Source organism: Lasiosphaeria miniovina, assembly GCF_030549165.1.
Source record: "Lasiosphaeria miniovina strain SMH2392-1A chromosome Unknown B0T26scaffold_2, whole genome shotgun sequence".
NCBI classification, from domain to species: Eukaryota; Fungi; Ascomycota; class Sordariomycetes; order Sordariales; family Lasiosphaeriaceae; genus Lasiosphaeria; species Lasiosphaeria miniovina.
The window spans coordinates 4,020,164-4,034,816 of record NW_026848221.1 but is presented as its reverse complement, the minus strand read 5'-3'; the positions used below and the strand labels follow the sequence as shown (position 1 = coordinate 4,034,816).

General features: G+C 53.4%; 4 protein-coding genes across 4 annotated transcripts; 1 reads left to right on the top strand and 3 right to left on the bottom strand.

Moving 5' to 3' along the window:
* Positions 1–2,062: 2,062 nt before the first annotated feature.
* B0T26DRAFT_616309 (uncharacterized protein) lies at positions 2,063–4,228 on the bottom strand (the record flags this gene model as incomplete). Its single annotated transcript, XM_060435990.1, has 2 exons — positions 2,063–2,224; positions 2,750–4,228. Coding segments are annotated over 2 exons (1,641 nt in total), but the record flags the coding sequence as incomplete, so codon positions are not given.
* A 1,284-nt stretch (positions 4,229–5,512) lies between these two features.
* Positions 5,513–6,973, bottom strand: B0T26DRAFT_638419 (subunit C of CAF1 complex-like protein; the record flags this gene model as incomplete). Its single annotated transcript, XM_060437031.1, has 4 exons — positions 5,513–6,176; positions 6,230–6,748; positions 6,813–6,864; positions 6,925–6,973. The coding sequence occupies 4 exons, from the start codon at positions 6,971–6,973 to the stop codon at positions 5,513–5,515; spliced, it is 1,284 nt and encodes a 427-aa protein (XP_060300786.1).
* Positions 6,974–8,443: 1,470 nt separating this feature from the next.
* B0T26DRAFT_638098 (XRN 5'-3' exonuclease N-terminus-domain-containing protein) lies at positions 8,444–12,704 on the top strand (the record flags this gene model as incomplete). Its single annotated transcript, XM_060436996.1, has 2 exons — positions 8,444–8,744; positions 8,800–12,704. 2 exons carry the CDS (start codon positions 8,444–8,446, stop codon positions 12,702–12,704), a joined length of 4,206 nt encoding a protein of 1,401 aa, XP_060300785.1.
* Positions 12,705–13,288: 584 nt separating this feature from the next.
* On the bottom strand, positions 13,289–14,630 carry B0T26DRAFT_696102 (signal peptidase subunit-domain-containing protein). Its single transcript, XM_060441335.1, has 3 exons — positions 14,179–14,630; positions 13,786–14,076; positions 13,289–13,674 (listed from the first exon to the last, which is right to left on the bottom strand). The coding sequence occupies exons 1-3, from the start codon at positions 14,322–14,324 to the stop codon at positions 13,416–13,418; spliced, it is 696 nt and encodes a 231-aa protein (XP_060300784.1). The 5' UTR covers positions 14,325–14,630; the 3' UTR covers positions 13,289–13,415.
* Positions 14,631–14,653: the final 23 nt, after the last annotated feature.

Sequence of the window (14,653 nt, the reverse complement as noted above, 5' to 3'; positions counted from 1 at the left end):
ACCTACCTACCTACCTAACTTACTGCTGGTCGACTCGGGGACGGACGGAATGTTAATAATATCCCCCTAGCATCCGTGTGCGTGTGTGTATGTGTGCTTGCTATTATTCCATAGCCTCGAGTTATTCTACTCAAGCACACAAAAAGAACAGTTGCATTATATGGGCTCCTTGTATGTTATGATATCATGTTATTGTCAACACGTGTGGTTGCTTGCTTGATTGCTTGCTGGCAGATGTACGGATAGATGGATGGGTGATTTGCTTTCTCGCTGACACCAGGTAACGGCACAAGCGAGTTATCAAGGGAGAAAGAAGAAACCAAGGTACCTACTCGAATCAGTTTACGTCCCCGCTGTAGATAGTCACACCACACTCGTAGGACAGGCAGACAGAGAGAGAGAGAGAGAGAGGCACAAAGTAGGTCTAGCGCCTGTCCTCCACGCAGCAAGCGTTGGCTCTGTTTGATATACCTCTCTCATGCCCGGCCAGGGAAATGCCGAGTCATTGTTCGAACAGTCTACAATACAGTCCCAGTCTGGTTGCTGACACTATACTCTCAAGCGGTTACTTATATAGCTTTGCCAAATATTGGGGCGACGAGGTATGGTGTAGGAAATAAATGAGGAATAAAAAGGCACTGACAGAATTTCCCAAAGCTTTCTTGTCAACTGCTTTTATCTGCTATGGGTCACTTTTCAGATATATCAGGTGGACAAACGGTTTTAGAGCCAAATTTGCAAACAAGCTAAAGCTCCATTCTACGGCGCTTCCCTGGAGAAAAATGAATTTATTGTACAATACATAAGGTACAGTACTGTTGGATTGTTGGAATAACGCGCTAGTTAGCCACACAGAGGTGGCGGTGGAGGCGCAGGGCCACGGATTCTATATAACTAGCCTACGGCCACCTCTTTCTTCTAGATACACAGACATCAATAATCATCACTTGAACCACCAGTTTTCGGCGTGCAGTTACGCCCTATTGCTTCCAGTACCGGTACCTGACGATCCAACAAGTACAAATACAATACATGAGGGGGTGTTATGTTAAGCAACCCCCCCCCCCAATTCTTTTCCAACCCATATTCCCCCACCCGCTAGATTCAAAGGGGAAATAACACCGCGTAGTTGTCATGCCGATTTTCCCTGACAGCGAACTCACTGATGCCGTCACGTGTCTCCACCGCGATGGATTGTTTCCTACGTAGTTTGAGCATGTCGGTGGAAGTCGTTGATCATCCAAATTTATTGAGACCTGGCCTTGCCTGGCATCAAATTTCCAACGGCAAAGAAAAAGAAGAATGAACGAAAAAATGTTACCTCATAGACGAGAAATGTAGTGCGATCATGATCAACTCTGAAAAGATCCGATATCAGGTACTCCAATGTCCACGACCTCTGTATTAGAAACGTATTATGGAATGCAACTCGAATGCGATGATTGAATTTGCCGGAAATTATAGGGTGTGAATATCGTTGGGAGGGTAAGGTATTGTCTATGTGCCCTCTTGATGGGTTCAGCGAGATGAGACGACGGGCAGATACTAGAAAGGTAGGAGGAAGGGCCTAAAACACGACTTCGGCCTAGAGAATGAATCGCATTGATGAAGCTCACCACGCCCGGTAATAGTCCCGCAGGCGCGCTGTCTCATCGTCCTCCGATTCACTGATATCCATGTCCTGGCCGTTTTGCTGATGACTGGCCTCCGGCTCCGCCTCGTCGTTCTCTGATTCGCCCATATATGTGTCCTGGTCGTAATCCTCTTCGTCAGGGAACAACTCTAGATTCACCGCTCGCGTTGGTATACGTGCGATTAGATCCTGAATAAAATGCTCCCAGTCAAATTCGAGATCGTCTTGAGAGTAGTCCTCGGAAGCGTTTTCTCCTTGAAGCAAAAGCCATTCCTGGAACTCAGCCGAGTCAAGGGGTACTTCAGGCCCTGGCTCTGGATTATTTGCTTCAAAGCGGGTCAGCTCGGGGGGTCTGCCATAGCCGTTATTGTTGCGGTTGCGATATTCGCCCTTTTCTTTGCCGTGGTTAAGGTGAAAGTATTCGTCCTCTTCATCCTCCTCGTCCTCTTTGTCCTCCTCGTCCTCCTCGTCCTCCTCGTCCTCCTCGTCCTCCTCGTCCTCCTCGTCCTCCTCGTCCTCCTCGTCCTCCTCGTCCTCCTCGTCCTCTTCGTCCTCTTCGTCCTCCATCTCATCATCGCCGCAATCCGATTCCTCATCTGCGTTGCTGAGCATCGTGACTACATTCGTACCATATTCGGCATCCTCGGCAGCCAATTGCTTCTCCAAGGGGGTCAGCTTTGCAAGGTACCTCGGCCTAGGGAGACGTGCTTCTTCCGGGGCACTCGACTTGATGTTCTCGCTGGGGTCTTGCTCGAGGCTGCGTCGGCGCTTGGCGGTTTTGATATCCTGCTTCTTTACCTCCTCTTCCGGGGGCGCAGAGAGCCCCTTGAGCTGGAGGTGTTCCGTGCGAAGGGTACTGTGGAACTTTGGAAACTGGGTGCGATTGAAGGAAGCGCGCTCTCTCATTACAAAGGACACCTCGAGCTTCTCCAACAAGCGCACCAGGTCCACGTTGTTGCGGACCAGCTTCTGCCGGGAACAATACAACCTATCCTTCTCTGCGGCGATTTCGACCCTGGAGGCCTCAAGGATCATAGTCTTCTCATCCTGTGTCAGTGTTCTCCAGCGTGCTTTGCGCGCCTGGATGGGCTGCCACATAAAGCGCTCAAACGGCACGTTGCCGCAGCCTCCGATGACGGCGTCATATGGCAATGGTGGAACCACATTGAGGGGCGAAGACAGTTCCTCTTCGTCGCTCATGTACATCTCATCAAGGGTGGGAACAAGACGGCGGCCGGAAGGTATGTCGACGTGGCCGTAGATTATCATGTCGTCGATACAGTTGTCGAGATCGATGTTGCGCCGCACCGCCTCCATGGGGATGGCCTCATCTAGCCGGACTAAGTAGCCCGCTCCGGCACCCCAGCCCTCATAACGCAAGATGCCCATTTCGAGAAAGGGCACACCATACGGGCATATGCATGTTGCAATCTCGGCCGGGCTGGCGATGACGTCGTAGCGAACCTTGAGCTGGTGGGCCTCAAGGACGGTCGTATACTTCTTCCGCCGAAGTAATGCCCAAAGCGGCGAGAGACCCTTTTGGCCCATCATGACATTCATCAAAATGGGCGACTCGGGTCCGTAGACGGGGCTGTTGAAGCAGAGGTGCAGCTTGATGAAGAATTGCTGCGTCAAGTACAGGTCTAGGTCGGTGAAGAACTCCTTGTTCGCGAGCACCTCCTTGCGTCCGGTCGTCGTTGCCACGTCCATGATCAGCCATAGCTTTAGCAGAGTTTTGTTAAAGTCCTTAGGCATGCGGTGTCCCATGCGCGCCAGCGTAGCCAGAATATCACGGACGCGGATCTCGCGGTTGACAACCATCTGCAGCCACCCGAGGCCGGGGATCTTGCGGAGCTCCTTGTCGGCGATGACAGGTGCTTCCATTTCCGGGTTACTCAGGTATGTCATGTCGTAGTACTCAGGGGCTTTTAGGTTACCGGCCGGGTCGTCGACATGGTAATGATTGTAGACAGGGCTAGAGAGGAGGATAAATGCATTAGGTGCCATGCGCCTGGCCCACGTTTTAACACAGCTACTCATGTGACCACTGAGAGTATAGTGGAAATCGCGACTGATGCTGTAGAGGCGCAAGATGTCGGTCGGATAGAGGTACGTGCAGACTTCCTCCAACAGGTACGTCGACGTGCTCAGGGAGCCGATCAGGTCAAACATGTTGACCGGCTTTGCTGGGGATCTCGAAAGGGAACGCCACTTCTCTGCGGCCTGTTTCATCTTTGAGAGCCGAGCATAGTAGAGGCCGTGGTAACGCTGCAGCAGACGACGGTCGGCGCTCTCTAAGTTGGCTTCGTGGATGAACTCGTGCCAGATGGGTTCCAACTTGATCTCATCATCACCACCACCGTCATAGGCGCTAGTTCTGCCACGGCTGCCGTCTTCAGCGTTGAACTGGGCTTCTCGTGGTCCGAAGATCTTGCGAGGCGTAATGCTACTAGACGACTCTCCTCTCTCTAGGAACTGAGAAGCGCGGTGTCTAATAGAGGCGAGGATCTCGTCGAGATTGGGGCGGATGCCTCTCGCCTCGACCTCTTCGACCGTGGCATTCCGGCGAGCGAGGTCTGCCTGAGCCAATGCTAGCGCAATAGCAGCCGCATTCTGCGACCCGTTGAGATTGATGTTCAGCCCGGCGATACTTGGCAACCTGCTGGGTAGCGGGCCTGGGTTGTTGGGACTGGGCCGGGCAGCCATGTGGCCGTCTATTCGGATGAGAATATGGGTTTCGGGCTGAGGACGAGATACGAGGGAATTTACTTTTCAGGGCTCGCGAGAGAGTCAAATAAGTGCGGTGCTTCTCTGTTCGGCTGTAGGAGTAGAAGAAGAAGAAGAAGAAGAAGGATGGGGAGCGAAAGGGCTGAGATCATATTCAACTCTTTACGAAAACGGGTAGGAAGCGGGGAAGTGAGGTGGTGAGGTTTATTATAGAGAATTGCAAGGAAAGAAAACGAAGATCTATTGATGGGGAAGAACAATGCTAATGGAAGCATGAAACGAGACAGACGGAGAACAATAGTACCGAGCGCAGCACATGGACATGGAGACAATAGGAACGCACAATGACCCTGCCACAGCTACGGCAGGAGCTGATCGGACGATTGGAAGGTAGTCTAGATAGAAATGAAAGGTACAAACCTAAGGCACCTTACCTAGCTACGGTACCCTAGGCAGGCACGCTGGCAAGAACATGGAGGTGAGTCCATATCAGGTCAAAGGTGGATACCATGATGATTTAGGAATCAAATCCATATCAGCTGTCTATCATGCTTCATTCACTGCCGGTCCTCACTGCTACCGTGCTGTAAAGTCGACATCGTGCATACCTTACCTACCTATAATAACCTACCCTGTGACAAGTTGGTAGGTACCTTATCTAGTAGGCAGCTTAGTGGCCAACGCAGGCCACATATAGATAGGTACAGTACACTCAAAATTTGACAAAGTGTCAAAAATATACAATACAGGAAGGAACACAATGCAACTCCTTGGTACTCCTTGAAGAAGCCCTACCTTACAGCAACCCTGCGTCTACAGCAGACGTTATTCGCCGAACTGGATGCCGGACCGGGTGGTTCTCTCCCGTCTGCCTAGGTCGGCAAGACCCAAAACATTCGCATCCGCAGTCAACTTTTGAAAATCACCATAGAGCGAGTTAGACACGTCAGACTCGTTGGACTCGCTCTTTCCATCCCCAATGTCGCTGGAGCCGCCGTTGCCACCATTCGCCAGGTTATTGGCTCTCTCCGTCCCCGCGCCTTCGCCTTCATTATCCATGCCTGGAGGCGCTGCCGAGGTGGCTGTGGCGTCCCGCTTCATCCCTCCCGTGCTTTCAGATTCCGCTCGTGCAATGCCCGTCCTCTCCCGCCTCTAGTTGGTTTCTAGTTCATTCATAGGCATTTCAACTTCGTCGCCGTTAACAATGGCGCCTGCTACTTTCCAGATTTGAAGGAGGTTGTCTTCGGCCGCACTGCAGACGAGCCAGGGATCGTTGAGGTTCCAGCTGAAGTCGGCCAAGTGATTGGTGTGTCCGCCGTGCATGAAGAGAAGCTCAGGCGCGCCATCCTCGGCATCCTCGGGCTGCTGCTCCTCGCCAACGCGGCTGAGGTCCCAGAAGAGCACTCGTCTATCGTAGCCACCGCTGCCAATAATGCTAGAGTCGGTAGGGTGCCACGCAACCGATGTGACGGCGTCCATATGGCCTTCCAGGGTGTGGATCTTCTGCTTCAGGTTGCGAATATCCCAGATACCAATCGTCTTGTCAGCCGACGCAGTGGCAATCAAGTACTCGGCCCGAGGGTTGAAGGCAAGAGCATTGATGGCATCCGTGTGGCCGTCACGGCCAACGACTGCCGCCCGGTCTGTCTGCGCCTGACGGACGTCGATGATCTGCAGAGTCAGATCGTCCGAGACACTGCCGATGAAATTCTTGGCCAGCGGGTGGTACTGAACGTCATTGACGATGTGATTGTGGTGAGTGTACTTCCGAGACGGCTTAAGGGTTCTGCTAGATCCCTGGAGCGTATTCAGGTCCCTAGGTTCTCGAGTCAGCCAAAAGCCCTCCGGGGCGTACTGGGTTCAACATACCAGAGGAGCACAGTCTTGTCCTCACTACCAGACGCCAGGCATCCCTCCTCGTGAGGGTTCCAGTTCAGACCAAAGCCCTCCTCCTTATGGCCAATCAGTTCGATCTGGGGGGTTGGCGTGCCGGTGGGTATCATGCTGTGCTTGGTCCGATCGAAAATCAAGACCTTTCCGTCAACCGAGAGCGTGGCAATGATGTCGGGGTTCTGGGGCTGGTATCGCGCCTTGTTGACCTCTCCGGGATGGTCGATCTTCTGAGTGACATTGAGCTTGATCACAGGAGGCTCTCCCGAGGGGCCTTTGCTCCCAAAGCCACCAATCTCGCCGCGCTCGTCGTCGTAATCGTGAGGGTTGGGCTCAACCATCTTGGGGATCTCGACCTCGGCGATCTGCACATAGTTGGGGTTCCCCTCCGACGTGTGCGTTCCGATGAGCAAACGATGGACACGGTAATTCTTGTCAGCGACGTCCTTAACATCGGGAAACCATTGAGTTGTCAGAGTGGGCCACTCCAACGCCGTGCTGCGCAAGTTAGTGAGACCGCTGGGAATCCCCGTAATGGAGGGGATTGAGGGGGTATTCTCACCTGAGAATCATGTCGTAGAGGAAAGGGCTGTTCTTCTTCCATGTCTTGTACTCTAGTACACATTAGCAGCTAAACAACTAATCTGATTGAAGTACGCTAACCGCTTGCTTACCCTCGTTTATGACACGCTGTTCCTGATTGGCGTCCTCTTGCTCATCCATATTGACTGCGGATGGCGTTAGAATCTCATGTGTCTGCGCAACAGGAGATGGAAAGGGGGAAGGGGGAAGAGAGAGTAAAAACGGCGAGGCGCTTTGAGAGGGAGAAGGTGAGGGGGGGTCGGCGGAGTTCAGAAGAGAGCGCGCGGGGGATAGATTGAAGGATGAGAGAGTGGAAGATGTGGTTAGAGAGGGCGGGTAAAGGGAGGAGGGGGATGAAGAGGGGCAGTTGATGAAGCTCTCACCGTCGCCGTCATCGACAACCTCGGCGGGCGCCATGGCAAATAGCTATGTTTTAGTATTTTGACAGCGACAGAGGATCAGGATTGGTTGAAGGTGCTGAGCCAAGGAGAACTGTGCAGCAAACGTGGTTTATTATGAAGGGCAGGTTGTTGTAGCTGCGCAGAGTTTGAGGAACTTTGTGCAAGTTTTTGAACTCTGCGTGGTGCTTAAATTTGTCTTTTCCGCGATAGAAGTTTAAAGGGTTCTAGGACCTGATAGTTTGGTAGGTGGCATGCAACTTCCAAAGGAATTGAAATGGGACGCAGCGCGACGCGACTTTCCAGGTTTAATTGATTTTGGCAGAGGTAAGCTTAGCGCCGACAGGGGTATTGTCGTCAAGCCGCAGCGTTTGGTGGCGTTCGGAGCCCAGCAAAAAAGTGGATCCAATTGGGACTGCGGAGAGAGGGGTGTGATGTGGGGCAGGCAGACAGGGCGTCGGCCAGTCAGTCACACCGTCCACGGGTAGGTAGGTGCCCAGCCTCAGGTCGTCGGAAGAACCAAAAGCACAGAGCGACAACAACACCGTTAAACAGCAGACCCTCCTCTCCCTGCTGCAGTTATCGCCATGTCTGGCGCCCTTTTGATCGTTGTCGCACACTCTCATATTCAGGCTTGCTAGGGTTGGTTTTGAATTGTTTCGGACATACCTTCTTTGTGTCCTGCCCTCGTCATCCATTCTATCATCTCCTTGCGCTTTTCTCAACTTCTCCCAAGAAAAAAGTCCGGCCGTTTTTATTTAGAGCCGGCAACACAGCACCCATCCCACCACCTAGTTACTGCTCGTGTTCATTTCCCGATTGCGCTGGTCATCGCATCGCACTCGGGTTTCGTAACCACCGCAGAACTCCGCGCTTCTCCCTACTGCCGCGCAAACCGCGACGTCGCGCGACGTCGCTTTTCCCATACCGTGACCGCAAGCTACGGTCGACACAGATTCCGAGTGCTCGCTTTAACAAGACAAGATGGGGTGCGCAATTCCAGACCTCGTCCTCTATTTGATCGCGGCAGCTGCCAACAGCCGTCTAGTGTCCCCAAGTTCTTCCGATGGCTCTCAGAGCGCTACCCTGCTATCTCGCAGCTCATTGCCGACAACCGGATTCCCGAGTTCGATTGTCTTTATGTGCGTCGCCTTTCCCTGACCCTCTCACCCTCAACAGTTGCCGAATTTGCTAACAAAATGCTTAGCTGGATATGAATGGCATTATCCATAACTGCACGCACAAGGACTCTGACGATGTGCAGTTCCGACTGAGCGAAGAGGAGATGTTCATCGCTATATTCAACTATATTGAGCATCTATTTGGTAAAATCAAACCCAAAAAGCTCTTCTTCATGGCCATTGACGGTGTCGCCCCTCGCGCCAAGATGAACCAGCAGCGTGCCCGCCGTTTCCGGACGGCGCTGGACGCCGAGCGGGCCAGAGACAAGGCCATTCGCGAGGGCAAGGAGCTGCCGAAAGAGGAGCCTTTTGACAGTAACTGTATCACACCAGGTATGCTCTCTCTGCGGTTTCTCTTTGTGATTTTGATTCTAATGAATGTTTTTAGGTACCGAGTTCATGGCCAAACTTTCGCTCCAGCTGAAGTACTTCATCAACAAGAAGGTGTCAGAAGATAGGGAGTGGCAGCAGCCTGAGATTGTCCTCTCGGGCCACGAAGTCCCCGGCGAGGGTGAGCACAAGATCATGGAGTATATCCGGAATGCGCGTGCTCAGCCCGATTACAACCCGAACGTTCGCCACTGCTTGTACGGACTAGATGCCGACTTGATCATGTTGGGACTGCTGAGCCACGATCCCCACTTCTGCCTCCTTCGCGAGGAGGTTACCTTTGGTCGCCAGAACAAGACGAAGTCGAAAGAGCTGGAGCATCAAAACTTTTACCTGATGCATCTTTGCATAGTCCGAGAGTACCTGGAGCTGGAGTTTCAGGATCTAAAGAAGGACGGGACCATGTCGTTCCAGTTCGACATGGAGAAGGTCATTGATGACTTTATCCTCATGGCCTTCTTTGTTGGAAACGATTTCCTCCCCAATCTACCACGGCTTCACATCAACGAAGGTGCCCTGGCGACCATGTTCAGAATATACAAACAAGTGCTTCCGCGCTGCGACGGCTATATCAACGAAGGGGGCAAAGTCAATCTGCGGCGACTTGGCCTTCTCTTGAACGAGATTGGCAAAGAGGAGTATCGTTTTTTCGAACACGAGAACGAGGATGCTGGCTGGCTTCGAGGCAAGAAGATGCTTGACAATGACGAGGCCGAGAAGTTGCGGGCGAAGTCAAAGGGAAAGCTCATTGTCACTACATCCCAAAAGGCTCTGTGGAAGCAATTCCTCCGAAAGTTTCTCATCGGTCGGAGTTCGCCGACGCTCGACCTGGGCACTCAACTGAAGGCCGAGGATCGCAAATTCGTCCAGGATCTTGCGGATGCTGCACACATTTCGTGGGCCACCAAAGAGGATGACGAGGGCCACCGGCATCTGTTCCTTTCTCTGCCAGAGACGCAAGATGAAGATGACGAGGACGAAGAGGCGCAATCTGCGGTTCTCCGGATCGCGAAGAAATATGACAATGCCCAGGTTCTTGATCTCACGTCGGCCGATGCGCAAGCGGCAATGGAGTCAAAGTACCACCAGAAATTCTTAGAGTGGAAGGACAAGTACTACTTCGACAAGTTTGAGGACTGGACGCCCGAGAACAAAGAAGAGGAGCTGCGCAAGCTGACGGAAAACTACATCCAGGGCCTCCAATGGGTACTCTACTACTACTACCGTGGTATTGCCTCGTGGCCTTGGTTTTACCGGTATCACTACTCCCCTATGATCTCGGACATCATGAAAGGTCTAAATGCGGACCTCGACTTCAAGCTGGGACAGCCCTTCAAACCGAATGAGCAGCTCATGGGCGTCCTGCCAGATCGCAGCAAGAAGATCGTACCCACCGTATACTGGGATCTCATGACGGACCCAAAGTCCCCAATCATTGATTTCTATCCTAGAGACTTCGAGCTTGACATGAACGGTAAGAAGATGGAGTGGGAGGCTGTCGTCAAGATTCCCTTCATCGACGAGAAGCGACTGTTGTCGGCTATGGGTCCCAAGAACGAGCTTCTTTCCGACGACCAAAAGACAAGAAACGACTTTGGCGTCGCTCTCAAATTCACTTACTCTGATGAAATGGATTACTTGTATCCATCATCACTCGTCGACGTCTTTCCCCCAATTCCTCATTGCCATTGCGTGGAGAATATCTTTGAGCTGCCTCCGGTTGAAGGGCTGCAGTACCGGTCTGGCCTCACTGATGGCGCGTTGCTCAGCGTCTCGGCCTTGGCAGGGTTTCCCACATTGGCCACTCTGCCATACACTGCGACTCTTGGCTACCACGGAGTTAACGTTTTCCAGCAGGACAGCCGCAATGAGAGCATGGTAGTTAATCTGCTTGGCACGGAGACGCGTACAAAGGTCGGGCTGGCGAAAACAAAACTTGGCCAACGCTGCTTTGTTGGCTATCCATTCTTGCAAGAGGCCAAGATCGTGCGAGTGTCTGACGAGCTCTTCGACTATGTTCTGGCAGAAGACGGCAGCGGGCAAGTCGTCCAGGTACACCACTCCCACAGAGACATTGAAGAGTGGTCGAAGAAAGCAGACAAGATCGAGAACTTCTACAGCAAGCGGTTGGGTATCTTGATCAGCCAGGTTGAATCCTTGGTTCACGTCCAGATGCTCAAAGGGCTGGTGAAAACAGACGAGGGCGCTACGGTAAAGGAATACGGTGAGATTCCCGGGATGGAAACGGACTACGCCTCTCAAATCATTGTCGATGAAGTCGTCAACGAGGACGAACGCTTCATTGAACAGGCTGCACTGCCCCTGGAGCAAGAATTTCCCATCGAGTCTACGGGTTTCTTCTTGGGTGATTTCAATTACGGCCAACCCCTTGAGGTTTCGGGCTATACCGATAATGGAAAGCTTTCAATCTGGCTGGCCATCTCGCCACGCGAACCCGAGTTCGCACGCCGAATCATCCAGAACTCGCAGAGGGGCAATCACTACACCCCATCCTACATGGTCGCCAAGCAGCTGGATTTGCATCCTCTCACGCTCAGCAAGATTACCTCATCGTATTTTGTTCGGACAGTTGGCGACCTCCGAGTCAATCTCGGCCTCAACCTCAAATTTGAAGCGAGAAAGCAAAAGGTCCTGGGCTACTCTCGCAAGTCGGCAACCGGCTGGGAGTTTAGCATTGCTGCGGTACGCCTGATTATCGATTACATGACTAAATTTCCCGACTTCTTTGCAGGCGTGAAGAAGAACCCCTCAGGGAACGAATTGAGCGAAAAGGATCTCTGGTCAGACCCCGCAGTCGCTTCAACCAGGGTCAAAGAGATTGGCGCGTGGCTCAAATCGCTGAAGACTAGCTCGATGGACCGAGTGCCGCTTGATGCAGAACAGCTGGACTCTGATGTAGTCATGCAACTCGCCTCAGAGGCAGACAAGCTGAAGCTCAGCGAGGTTCAGCACAAGCCAACCAAGATGAACAGCGTGCCTCGTAACGCACTCATGAGGCCGGAGGATGCTGAGCATCGACTCGGAAACCAGAACTTCAGCTTAGGAGATCGTGTCATCTACGTGGCCCGGACAGGCAAGGTTCCCATTGCCTATCGAGGCACCGTAGTCGGTATCAGCCGCACCCCCACTGCAAAGCTGCTGGACATTGTCTTTGACGTCACCTTCATGAGCGGTACTACCCTCGGTGACCGTTGCCCGCCCTTCCGCGGCCAGACAGTGCCCGCCACTGTCCTGCTCAACCTCACTGACAGACAGGTTGTTGCTGGATCCAAGGCAACCTTGACGAGGCAGCCCGTCAGCCCGTCAGTTACCACGCTTACGGCCCACGGTGGCTACGGTGGCTACGGCACACCTAACGGACGTCACATTCGCGATGCTCCAGCCCCGGCTCCTCTTCATGGGACCTGGCGTGGCGCACTCAACGGGAGCGGTAACCGTGGCCGAGGAAGCCCACAGTCACAACCTCAGCGAGGCAGTTTGAACATTATGCACAGCAGCTTGGTGTACCGCCCGAACCCCAATCAGCCTCAGCAGCAGCAACAGCAGCAGCCGCAGCTGAACAGCCAGGGTCATGGGCAGATGAATGGTGGACAAGGTGGCCGCGGTCGAGGTGGAGGTGCTCACAGCCGCGGACGCGGCGGGTTTACCCAGCCCTCGGTCACTGCCGATCCCGGCACCAGCATTGCCGGGCCTCAGCAGCCCGTGGCTCCTGCTGCCTATTCGGCAGTTCCGCCACCGTCAAATCTTGACGCGGCTAGGGGCCGTGGCCGAGGACGAGGTCGCGCGCGCGGTGAAGGCCGCGGCCGAGGCGGCGGCGGACGTGTTAGAGGAGGCGCGGCTAATGCCGCCGCGCCTCAACAGGTGCCGGCTCCTCAAAGCTAGGGACTTGGGAGCTGACCTCCTGCCTATCACTGATATATGATGACGATATCCATGTTCTGTTGTTCAAGGCATTGTCATGTCAAGCATGTATGTGCATTGAGCGAGGATCATGGCTGCCTTTGGCAGATTTGGGCGGAACGGAGCGGCATGTTGGCTATTGCCATATAGTTGAGCATGGGTTTACGATGTTTCTGCATGTGAGCCGGCTGGTCGCGATTGGGAGCCGAAGTTTGTTGAGGGCATCTTCAGTATGGCCTCGTACTCGTATTTTGTGCGCTGTATCTAAAGTATATTTATCTTTGGTATGGCGCTGGGACAAAATTGAGTATATAGGTACTCTGGTAGGACAAGATTTTCTAGCCATCAGACGCGATTCGCCTCTTACTTTCGGTGTGAAGAGGGCAGCAAGGGGAGTTAGGTATAAGGGGGCGAAAATCATTTCATAGCTACACTTGTAGATAGGTAGGTACCTATGGGTTTTGCCGTCTAGGCACCGGGTAGCTGACTTGTTGGTGGCAAATGGAATGCTATTCATCGTCTCCATCCTTTCCAGGGTCCAACAACAAACAGGACAAAGGGTAAGTGACCTGAAGTAATCATGGTTTAACGTCGATTTTTAATTATTTTCATATTTTCGTAATACTCAAACCCTGCCGGTTTCATCAAGCCGGGTTTACTCCGTATAGATAGCCAAATACTTGTTTTAACATTTTATGCTTTCGTCCCCGTCCCCGCGGCTCCGGTGGTAGCAGCCTTGGTCTTGAGGGCCGGGAGAGCAAACTTCTTGCTCAGGTCGCCCTTCAACCGCTTCCACCGCCCGTAGTCGACGTTCTGGTTCCACGCCAGAACGCCCACCCACGGCTGCACGTTGTAGTGTAGCCGCAGCCTCACGTCCTGCGTCTCGGCGATCTTGCCTGACGGGTGCGTGATCTGGTACTTTGGCTTCTGGTTCTTGAGCGAGATGAGACCCCTGCGGACGGACGCGAACACAGGTTGTTGTTAGTACAAAAAGAACATGAGGGGCGCCAGGTAAATATTCCAGATTTTTGGTGTATTTTATACGGGGAGTGGGGGGACGCACCGGCTCGGGTCGATGCTCTTGCCGGCGGCGCTCTTACGCAGCTTCTTGAGCGACGCAGGCCCCAGGTTGGAGAGGTGGTCTGCGCTCGGGGCCGTGATGATGGTGTCCCAGATGACGGCCTGGTTCGTGGCGTTGCCCTCGGCCCCCGACGACGGCCACTCGGCCGTCACATACACAAACACCTGCTTCGTGTTCCACGTGAACAGCGACGATAAGTTCGCATCGAGCGAGAACTTGATGATAGCATACTCCTCCTTCTTGCTGCTGTAGTAGTGCGGCCGGCCGCGGACACTGCGCAACCCCGTACCAGGGTTGGTGGTTAGCACGGGCAGTGTACTTCGGGTTTGGGAGAGATGTAGACAGTGTTTGCAAAGGGTATCTATCATGACTTACACCTGGAGGCTGGTCGTTTTTAGCGTCGCAACGCTTGGCGCCCGCGGTGACGCAAAGTCAGAGGCGGCAATGAAGGCGGCAATCACAAAAGCAACGGTGGTGAAGAAGCCGAATGTATTTTGTAACCTGACCAGCGACGAATACATTGTGGGCGGTGTGCTGGTGCTCGCGGGAACCAGACGAAGGCCCGGAGGCTCAGGTAGTCGTGGGCCGTGGGCGGCGCCGACGCGCTTGATTGGGGGGGATCGCGGTGTCGAAATTGGTCACCCTGAATCGCTCATCGGTCTGTCTAGGTTGGCGATGGTTATATGGGTACCTTGCGGAAGGACCTCGTCGGTTGTCGCTTGTCGTGATCGCCGTAAGTGGGTGTCGTAGTGTCGTCCGTCCCCAAGTGGCCAGCTTCCTTCGCAAGTGTGGCTTGATAGACTCAACAGGAGGCTTAGGTTATCCATACAGAGCGATGAGGCCAGATCGT